This window comes from Aplysia californica, unplaced genomic scaffold (genome assembly GCF_000002075.1).
Source record: "Aplysia californica isolate F4 #8 unplaced genomic scaffold, AplCal3.0 scaffold00113, whole genome shotgun sequence".
Classification (NCBI taxonomy): Eukaryota; Metazoa; Mollusca; class Gastropoda; order Aplysiida; family Aplysiidae; genus Aplysia; species Aplysia californica.
In genome coordinates, this window is record NW_004797383.1 from 75,173 (window position 1) to 86,946 (window position 11,774).

An 11,774-nucleotide genomic window follows, 5' to 3' on the forward strand; every position below is an offset into this window, starting at 1 on the left:
ACACACACACACACACACACACACACACACACACACACACACACACACACACACCTGTATACAAGAGCTAGCTTGTCTAAACACAAACACAGGACCGAGCAGGTCGACAATGCAAATCGATCAGGAGGGACAAATCCTCAGCATATCCTCCATTAATTCCACATCTTTCTCCCATTCTGAGAGGGATCGGTCCAGCTTTTGTGTCAAAACAGAACTTGTGGGTGGGGGGGGGAGGGGTGTTCCCGCATTTGACAATGCTAGCGCAGGACAACAGCAAGGCCAGCTTTGTATACGAAAAAAAAAAAGAATTCAGATAGCTATATAATATATTAAAAGCTCGCATTTCGCTTTCAACTAGCAAGGTTCACTAAAACGAGCCTGTAGTGACAAAGCCTGGCCGGTAAACACAGTTGCTTATCTCAGTTCGAACCGTACACTCTCAAGTCAACGATATCGAAATCGATACAACGCAATACAGAGTTATCTCGCACCTCGACACGACCCACGACTCATTTATCACATTTTTGTGCTGGGTCTCCACTCTCAGGCCGTGACAGGAGAATGAAAGAAAGGGGGGAGGTAAGTCTTGAGAGACGCGGCGATAATGGAGGCTCGGAGGCGTTGTCAAGCGAAAGCTTTCCTAGTAACAAGGGCGGCCACTCGCGCTTTTGTGCCCGAGCGTCGAGGGAGACCGCACGGTGTTAACAAAGGGGAGTTAATACCAATGTGCATTCAGCGAGGACGGACGCTTTCAAAAAGCAAGCAAAATCAATGCCACTCTAAAAGTTTATAGCTGTTTTAAAAACCCACAGCAAGAGGAGAGGGAAATGTCCTATCTATATCTGTCTGACTAAAGTGGAACCATATTTATCGATTTAGGAACACAGTGCTGCACAGAAACAGCGGAGTTCTTTTTAAAGTTTTGTTCTTTTTGCCTCTTTTCAAACGTTAGCTATTTTCTAAGGGGCCGTCATTATTCGGACTCGAGTCCGAAAAACATTTTTTTCATATTCGGACTCGAGTCCGAATAAAAAAAATTCATATTCGGACTCGAGTCCAAATAAGAAAAAATGTTATTCGGACACGAGTCCGGAAAAAAAGGAAGTGTCTTCGTTCTATAGATCTAACGTTCAGTGCTTCCAATTTTCCGCCATTTTTTAGTTTCCCACACACCTTTTCTGCCGATCCGATGCCCGCCGCCTCATTGATACGCCCCCCCCCCCCAACCCCCCATGTTTACCACTTTCTTTGTTGTAGAAAAGGGTAAAATTGAAGATTAGCAGATCTCCTGGCACCTACATATTATGAGCTTTGTATAAAAAAAAGATCGATTGTTTACCAACAAAAAGTTGTGTTGCAGTCTAGAGCCGAGCATACGGCAACTTTTGATTCCATAGACCAGCGCACAATTCATTACGTAGATCTACGTCAAGACTAGCTTATTATTGTAATAACGATCAGTTGCCCGGGGGGGGGGGGACTGACGCGTATGCGACGTTCAACGCCCGGACCGATAGCGCCCCCCCCCCTCCCCGACATACACACACCGCCACATGTGTGCAGGCCGCCCATCCGACCCCGACACACGCTAACGAGCCATCTTTAATTGCTTCTGATGACCTCTTGACAAATAAACATTTATTAGAAGCCAGAGCTGTTAAAGTACTTTTAAAAAAGTACTTAAGTACAAATTTAAGTACAATCTAAAAAAATGTACTTAAGTACAGTAAAAGTACTTTCCTATAAAATGTACTTGAGTACAAGTACTTTTTAAAAAAGTACTTACGAGTACATTTTAAGTACTTTCTGCTAATATGCTAAAACACTTCAGCGCTTATGCAAAACATCATATTTTATAACTTATCCAGTATATTTGACAAATTAGACTATTTATTACTAAAAATGTAAACAGTATACAAAGCATTTGAATATACAATGTACGCACTGAACGGTGGAAATGGTCCGTGAAGTTGAACAAAAAACAACCCAAACGAACAGACGCAACTAGTGGGTAAGTGCTATTATGAATAGAACTTGTTTGAGCAAGACAATGTGATCAAATGTAAGTCAGTCCTAGAGGTTGGAAAGTTCTACAGAAAGAGTATCTAAATTGAAAAATGTAGATACAAAGTTGCTCTTAAGAAAACATAAAATTGATGAAAATGGCCCGCATAGAAATGGAAAAGTGCATTGAATTCTTCATTAACAAATCCTCAAGGAATCAATGTAGCCTTAAGCAAAAACCACCCAAAAAAAGTTTAAAAGAAATTTAGACAGCCTAAAAATTGTAAGATACACATTGAGAACACAGTTTCAGTTTCAATTGATTATAGTGGTCTGACAGATTTTGGTCACACTGTGTAGTCCACGGCGCCAACGGCAAACCAAAATACAATAGTTTCCTAGAGTCTAGTAAGTGTAGTGTAACCAAAGATTCTCTACTGCAGTAGTCTCCGCCAAAGATCCCAGTGCTCGGAAGCAAGGAAAATATGGGATCTTAGCCAATGAAGCCAAGGAAGAATCTACAGTGACCCATGAACTGACGTGACCCCTGGGTGGATTTATGACATATGGCAAGCAAAGAGTGGTCAACCTTGATTACCAATCACAGTGGCATGAGGCATGCCATAAATATTATTATATATACACACTCATTAGCCTATCGTGAGTCTTGAGATCTTTATCTACGTTTATCCAGTTGCCCCTCCCCTTTACCTGTCCAACAATTTTAGCTTTCCATCTCTGATTGAGTCCCCCCCCCCCCCCCACCTCCTTTGTCGTTACGCACCATTACGATGTGACCACACTAATTAAAATTCAGGTTGTCTCGCAGACTCGGGAAAAACTGCTTTCAATGGTCAGGGAAGAGTTCACAGTTTGATGTGATCCCGCCTGGAGCGAACTTGTAGGCCCTACCCACCCAGGGAGTGATGTAAGTTTAGGTGGTGAGGTCAGATGCGAGTGCGATGTTTGGGGAAAAGAAACGCATCGGTCAGTTCACACCTTGGTGTGATCCCGTCTGGAGCAAACACTGTACCGTTTCATGGAGTTTTACAACGCTTGTGATCACATTCACGATAGTGGCTGATCTTTGAGGCGACGGGCCGTTCTTTGATCTCAACTTTTAACTCTTGGCGGTTGATCGGGTTTTTGTTCCGTAAATTATGATCAGAAGTGCCTGCACTTACCCTTTCATTAAGCTACCAAAGTACTCAAAATGTACTTAAAAAGTACTCAAAAGTACTTTTATAAAAAGTATCGGAGTACAGTAAAAGTACTGGTTTCAAAAATGTACCGGAGTACAGTAAAAGTACCGAAAATTGTAACGTAAGTACAAGTACCGGAGTACTTGTACTCCGTTACTACCAGCTCTGTTAGAAGCGCTGTAACTTTTCAGGCCGGCCTCAAATTCATCATAAGATAAAAACTCGGCTCCGGCACAATTTGACGCCATTTTGCCCGAAGTGATCCCGGTCTCTACCCAGCCTGAGGCGAGTCACGAGTGAGGCAGGACAGGAAGCCGGAGTCACGAGTCACAGGAAGTCGGAAGTGATGTCATGCTGGACAAGAATCAGAGTCTGAATAACATTTTTTCATATTCGGACTCGAGTCCGAATAACATTTTTTCATATTCGGACTCGAGGACTCGAGGACTCGAGTCCGAATAACATTTTTTCATATTCGGACTCGAGTCCGAATAGTCACTTCGTTTCTAAGGGCGCACGATACATGTACGATCAAAGATCTCAAGCTCACTGACTTTCATTGGAAATGAAAGTGAGTTTTTAGTAGAAAGAAGCACATCGACAGGAACACAGTTATTTAATGCTGGGAAAATGCAAGACACACAGGCAGACAAGAAGTAGGCCAATCAACGGTGCCCTAATATCACCGTCTCATTGACTACTCCAGAAATTGAATTTGAGTTTAAGTAAAGAAAAGCACAGTAACAATCGTTCAATGCTGGGAAATTGCACCGCAGACAGACACAAAAAAGGGGGGAGGGGAGAGTAAAGAAGTAAGGCTTTCATCAGTGGTGACCTTCAACCACCCACTCACATAATATTTAACACGAACAGAATTTGAGTTGCAATCATAAGAAGCGTAGCGACACGAGAACAGTCAATTAATGTTTAGAAATAACAAGAAAGATGGCGCAATAGAAAGAGGGACAGTAGGACCTTACCCTGGTAAGATGAGAGCAATACCAGGGTGGACAAATGTGTTTGGGCAACACAGCCAGATGGTGGTAGTGTACTGGCAAGACAAAATACTGCCACACAGACCTCACCTTGCAGTTGTCATTGCAAGCGAATTTGTAGAATAAGCAGCAACAGTCTCTCAGTGTCTTTATTTTTTTTACAAACTTCTCTCTCTCTCTCTCTCTCTTTCTCTCTCTCTCTCAATGTATCTATTTCTTTTTCTTGCTCAATTTCTCTTTATCTCTCCAACTCAAATACTCTCTCTCTCTCTCTCTCTCTCTCTCTCTCTCTCTCTCTCTTCCCCTCTCTCTGTCTCTCACTGCCCTCTCAGTCTTTACCCCATACCCTTTCTTTTAACTCTAGTCAGTCTCTTTCCCCTATTGCTCATACCTTAAATCTTTTTTCTCAAAGCCCCATCCCTCCCTAAAACACACACACACAAACACTCTCACTCTCAAACACACGCACACCCACACAGGCACATGCACGTGTGCGTATGCATATACATACAAAATGCAAACATGAATGACAAGGTCCCACAAAGGCAAAAAGAGAGACTGTCTAAATAGAAAGAACCGGAGAGGATCAAAACAAACCCAATATTTAAAAATATCTCAACAATATTGTCCACCTACATTATGTCATGCCTCAGTTCTTCTGGGAGAAAAAAGACTACAAGTAACAATTTTTATTTGTCAACAAAAAAAAACTGCAAGTGACCATGTTTATCTGTTACAAGAAAAACTACAAGTTACTGCATAAGTTTAACTGTTAAAATAACAACCAGAAGTAGCCTCACTGTGTTTAACTGTAACAAGAGCAACTTGAAGTGACTGTGTCACAAGAAAAAGTACAGGTGACTGTGTTCAACTGTTACAAGAAAAACTACCAAGTAACCGCGTCATACTGTTTAACTGTCATAGGGGAAACTACTAGTCACCATCTTTCAACCAACTTGAGTCATACTGTTATTTTTACATCAAAGCAGGTTGTGTTAAAATAACCTGCATTAACATCTTAATGACCACCTATAAGTACACTCATCTATCTCCCCTTAACATTCCAGTCATGACAAATGAAGAGAACACTCGATTTAAAGAAAGTTTTCGAACAAATCTGTCTCAGCATTCTACACTCAATCTACATTTTCCAAACATTCACTAAACTCACAGGTGTACACATTGTGTTTTTTTTTCATTTAATTTAGGGCCACTTATAGAAAAATCTAGATTATTCCAAGAGTACAATTTCTCCCAGAGAGCATATAATTAGTAGCCATGGTCCTGACCAACTAACCAGCCCGCTCGTCTAGTCTGATGATTTGAGTTGACCCTCATGACAGATGCTAGCTTGAGGTAATACATGCATTTTGAATAATTCCTAATAAGCAAATTAGGCAGTTTAATGAAGGGCAAAGACACCGCTATTAACACTGCTACCTCACTCAGCCACAAAAGTCTACAATACAAGTAACAATAGGGATGGGGACTAATCCCAAAATATTTTTCTAAAGATTCTGCGACAGCAGCACAGGGTCAGGGGGAAGAAATTTACGTTTTAAACTTTAAAAACGTAGTCTCTGAGAGTGTTTTGAATTTTTTTTAAAGAATTACAATAAGGTGTTATTTCACTAGGTAACAAACAAAATTTATGAAATAAAAAAAATACAATAGCAATAGTTTGTTAACACCCACTTTCCCACAGCAAGAAATTGTTCAAATCCATAATGCAACTGTACAATTGTCGGCAATTTAAAAAAAAAAAAGAAATTTCGAATTCCGAAAATTTTCAGAGAATCCCCATCCCTGTAACAACAAAACAGCTGACAAGCTTACTAAAGAAAAGCAATCATCAAAGCATAAGAGGTGTCATTGGAAATTATCTCAAAGGGACAAAACCAGTCTCACTTGAAGAGGTGAGCATTCCCATTTAAACCATTGTCAAAATTTTTAGTAGTAGTTAATGCAACATAAGCATGACAATAGTCACATTTCACCAGGAACGGATTGAGACGACATTTAAATTCGTAAGGAGTCGAAGAAGCAGAACACACCAAAATGTTCACAAACAAACAAAATGTTACAATAGAAACATAAGAGCTTGACTCATTTTACAAGTTGTCTGTCAACACTATACATTGAAGCAAATGACTTCTTAAACACTGGTGGCAACATCTCTGTGAGATCACATGGATAGAACATCCTCCAGCAGTGCAGGACACATAGGGTCCAAAGACATAAAACATGGCCAACCCCATTAACACTACAGGAGAAGCTGTGCAAGCCAAAAATAAGACATCAAGAGTGTAAAAATGTATCTTGTACACCATCGTTGGCAGGAACAGAGATATCATTATCGGCATCATGACTGTGGGGGTTCAGAAACTAAAGGGAGGTAAGCACTCAGGACTCATCTCATTCAAGGGAAGAAAAACCCTGTTTACTCCCCTTGGCAACCCTTCCTGCTCCCACCTCTCTCCCCTGCCATGCACTGACATTTTTTGTTCTTGTAAAAGTTTTAAAACACTTGTAACACACATAGTTCACATAAGTGCAAAAGAGTAGGTGTTAAAAGAGAGTAACAAACGCACACAAAAAAAAGAAGGACAAGAGATAAGGACAATAGATGTTTGGTTGGAAAAAAGGAACATACCATGTCAGAGCATCCGCCAACTACCCACATGCACTAAAAAAACAAAACACAGACAAAACAATAGACAGACAAGCACCTCAGCAACGATTGCTTTTGTTCGTATGTTTGTGTGAGTAAAGAGAAGCACATTCACACAACAACAGTCATTCGCTCAGTGCTGAGAAATGAAAGACAGACAAAAGCAACAAAGAAGAGGAAGAAACTTGGGTGGGTGAGGGGTGGGAGAAGTAGGAGCTACAAAAGGCTCCATCCAAACATCCGCAACAAACAATATCAGAACACTGACCTGCTCTCTGAAGCCCTGTAGTTTTCTGTCTGTGACGTCCTTCTGGTCAGCTGCTGACTGGACAGCTGCCTCTAGCTCTGCTATTCGAGCATCTGCCACCTGCACACACACGCACATGTAAACTGAATATTGAAATCATCAAAGTTTACACACAGTATTTACCACACACACACGCACATGTACGCGCATGCACGCTCACACGCATGCACATGCACGTATACACACACATTCAAACAGACTACTAAGTTCATAAAATTTTACAAACATAGCATTCTCCCACACATACACACACACATAATCAGACTTGAAACCATTAAATTTTACACAAAAAGCATGAATCATCTACATACACACACTCACACACATGCACGTTTACCGACATGCCAGGAAGTTTTCTCAAAGAAGTATTTCATACAAAATGTCAAGCAACAAACCTGTGCACAAGCATCAATGTGCATCATTCAGTTTTAATGAGTAGATAGCCATGTAAAAAAGAACAGCCTCAAACCTTTGACGTAAGCAGTTTTGATACGGTCAAATATACAAATATTACTACATCTATATCAATTTCACAGGATAACAAAAAAGTCACTTTTCTGTTATTCTGTGCAATTCATTAGCATTCAAAAGCCTATATTACAAAATATAATTATTTTCACCCTAGAAATGCCACGTCAAATTACATGGCAATAAAGGAGTTAAAATTATGGATGGATTGCACCCTTCCCCTTCATCTGCTTCTTCCTGCCCACCCCCTCCCCTATATACTTTCTCTCTCCTTCTCCGGCTCTCTTTCTCTCACTCTCTCTGACATTCTTTTTCTCTTGTTTCGCATTCTCTTTCTCTCTCATTCTGACTTCTGCAATCACAAGGAGTTACCTGAAGTAGGTCAGCAACATAAGGGTCATCTGGCGGGGGGATGTTGAACCCAAAACCTCCGTTCTCAGGGACAGCTTGGTCAATTTCCATTCGTTGTCGTCTAAACGGAATCTTCTTCTTCCTTCCCCCTGAAAACAAAAATATTTTGTTAAATCTTTACACTCACTTTACTCATTCTTGTTCAAACACACGTGACAGACTTGAGATAGATATGTTCTCCTCTCTCTCTCTCTCTCTCTCTTAGCCCAAGCTGAAAAGAGGGGGGGCAGGGGTTACAACATTCCAGCAGACAGATAAAGATATTCAATAAAATAACTTCTCAATATAAGAATCAAACTCATCTTCTTCCAATGCTGAAGGGCTTAACCATTACACCAAAGACATCAAAAAGTCAGCAGATGGAGCATGGTAGATGTAGCAAGAAAATAGGAAAATAAATAGGAAAGTGCAAGCACAAGAGTAAATCACAAAACAGTTGTGTAAAAGTCTCAACACAAGAAGAAATTTCTCGTGCCAAGGCTTTGATTCAATTTTTTTTGGCGAATTTCTCAAATAATTAGGCCTCTTGCAGCCTGTAAGTGCCAACTCAAGTTGAGGTTTTAAAAAAGGGAATTATGGAACACACAGAAGAGAGAAACCCACCGGGCGTCTGCACCACAGCGTGGAAATTTTTCTCCTGTAGTTTGAGTATTGTGTCCGACTTGTCCTTGGACTCACGCTCCAGCTGCTTGACCTTGTGTACATACTGGTTGTTGAGGAACTTCAGATCTGCATTTTTGTGCTCCAGGTCTCTCAATGACGCCTTCAGTTCTGTGTGTTCATGTACAGAGTTAGAATCAACAGTGAAAAGAAGCACATATTTATAATAAAACTATAATTTTGCGAAGGGAAAAAGAAAGATAAGCAGACAGACACAATTGAGGGAGAGACGGGCCTACTAGTGACACCCTCACCTCAAACCACTTGCTATGGATTAGTAAAGAGAAGCACATCCAACAATAACAGTCATTTCCTATTCTTTTTCTCATTTATCTTTATTTCAATGAACAACCCAGTCTCTAGCATGAAGGCTGCGGTTCGCTGTAGGTTCTCCAAGCTCCCGTAGTTTTGAGGTTCCCTACCAAGGGCTGAGCCAATCTGTTCCCGTCGTTTTATGCAAGAAAAATTCGGAAATTATGCAAACTGAGCCCAAAAATGTGAAATTAAGCGATTCTGTTAATTTTAACAAAGAATGATAAAGGAAAATAACCAGAAATTATGAAAAAAATTATCAAATTTTGCTAAATTATGCAGGGTGGCGGGGTGCATAATACCATCGGGACAGGCCAAAAAAAACAGTAATTTAGTGAAGGGAAAAAATCAAGGTAGGCAGATAGACAAGACCATTTATGTGCTTGGAACTGCCAACACCTTTCAATATTGTACAAATTTTATGAGACATTCAATTTGATTGATTAAACTGTTATGAAATACCAGTTCAACAAACCCAAATTCAACACACCCCAGTTGAGACGGTAAAATGTTAGAGCTAGAATAAAAAGAAGGACATTGTAGCGATAACCATAGACTGGCGGATACAACAGAGTGACAGAGAAGAATGAAAAGATAACAGTCATTCAGTGCAACTAAAAAGCAAACAAGACAGACATACATAGAACAGCGGGGAAAAAAAGCAGGACCTATCAGTGGCCCTTCCAACCATCCACCTTTAATTTTGCATGTATGAGAAGACAGAAGCACCTCCACATGATAACTGCCAGTCAGTACAAGGAAGAAGTAAGATAAACATTAAGTACAGATTTTCCACATTTTGAGTACGATTTTTTTTACTTTAAAGAAACCTTAGTTCAACACACCTCAGTTGAGTGAGTATAGAGAAGCATAACAACACAATAATGGTAATTTAGTGCAAAGAAAAAGCAAGAGAGGCAGACAGATTGATACAGCAGAAAGAAAGAAAAGAAGTAGGACCTATCAGTGGCACCAACCAACCACCTGCTTTTAATTCTGCAAGTACCAGTAAAAAGAAACACACCCACACTATTGTCGCTATTCATTGCCGCAAAAATAACGAGGGAAAGAAAAGGAGAAGGACCTATCAGTGGTAGACACGAGAAAGCAGAGGGAAAGGAAAGGAGATGGACGGATCAGTAGCAGACACATGCAGCAACGGATAAGGAAAGAAGTTTGATCTGTCAGTGGCACCCTCCAACCACCCCCTTTTAACTTTGCACAGTAACAAACATACTAAACTAGTCCATTAAGGCTTCTCCAACAATGAGAGATGGGAGTCACAGTCTACCCAAAAATGTTTTTAAAATTTACAGCCCAGTGTGAAATCACCTCTTATGGCTGTGTCACTGTCCTCTTTCTGTTTGACGACCGTCATGTGCATCTCATTGTTCTCTCTTATCAACTTGGCATTGTCACTCTTGTAGGGCTCCACGGCTGACTCCACGTCCGTGTCTGCCTCAGTCTGCAACCGACAACCAAAGCAAAACAAACGTAAAACACACATATCATTGTTTCAACTTAAATCTCAAAGACAAAAATGTCCTGTCACACCTTGATATCAAGCCTATTACTGTTAAAAACAAGCCTTTTAAAAGTTTACCAATAGGCACAAATAAAATTTGTTTCAGATATTGCAGACAAATCTAAAGTCTTTTTCCAGACAAAACATTCAGATTTCCACACCAGGATGGGCTCAATTAAAATTTATTGTTTGTATGTACTATCAGCGGAAATTATGTGTTGATGTTGGAGAATTTTTTTCAAATACAGCGTAGATAGAGCCATTCCCCCAAATGTTTCCATATTCTGAATGACCTACATAAACAGCAATCACCTGAGACATCCCTGTACAGAATACAGAGGGGCACTTAAATACCATTGAATATCTATCTTTTTAAATATTTCTTTTTTAGACAGTGACAGGTAAATATAATCATGAATTACGTTGAAAAGTTATTTTAACAGCATAAGAAGGCTTTAAAGGATTTAAAAACATTATACCTTTTTAGACAGCTCCAACTTTGCATTTTTCAAACTTTCTGTTGTATGAACTAAGTCTGCAAACAGCTTTTCCACAAGAGGCAGAGATTCAATTCCTAAGGTCTGCTTGTAGCCCAACTGATCCAGCCTCCGTCGTATATTGCTGAACTTCTGCTGTGCCTGAGCAGACGCCGTTGAGGAGGCAGCCATGATGTTCTACAACACCACAGATCCCTACTGAAACATATATGAAAGGAGAAAGTGAAAATACAGATATATGTACAAGATTTCAGGTTCATTTCAGCCTGCAATAGAAATCAAATTCACAAACTATTGAGCAACCTTGATCTGTTGCAGAGTAGTAGTCGTTGAAAAAGTAGTTGTGACATCAGTAATGGTAGTAATTAGTAGTAGTCTAGTAATAGATAGTAGTACTTGTAGTAGTAGCAGTGCTAGTAGTAGTTGTAGAAGAAGTAGTCGTAGTAGTTGTAGAAGAAGTAGTCGTAGTAGTTGAAGTATAAGTAAGGAAGAAGCTAGCCGTACATAATGGTGGTTAAACGGCTAGGCTAGCCATACTTAATAAAAGACGGCTAGACTGATAAACAGCAAAAAATAGGCCTACTGAATTGTAAATAAATTTTTAGTTTGCAATACCTAAAGTATTTGTATTTGAGACAAAACCAAAAGGTGCCTCACTTTTGCATGTATTTTAAACCTGAATAATTACTAATGAGGCCTGTGTACTCAACAGGTTTTCATCA

The 11,774-nt window shown here is 40.0% G+C and overlaps 1 protein-coding gene across 1 annotated transcript in view; it reads right to left on the bottom strand.

Annotated features, from left to right (window-relative positions):
- Positions 1-11,387, bottom strand: part of LOC101858549 (centrosomal protein of 135 kDa) — a gene marked incomplete in the record, with an annotated part of 53,199 nt that extends 41,812 nt beyond the window's left edge. The window contains 5 exon segments of the mRNA XM_013081058.2: positions 7,141-7,239; positions 8,020-8,147; positions 8,662-8,829; positions 10,363-10,495; positions 11,035-11,387. Coding sequence (XP_012936512.1) covers positions 7,141-7,239; positions 8,020-8,147; positions 8,662-8,829; positions 10,363-10,495; positions 11,035-11,223 — 717 coding nt within the window.
- Positions 11,388-11,774: the final 387 nt, after the last annotated feature.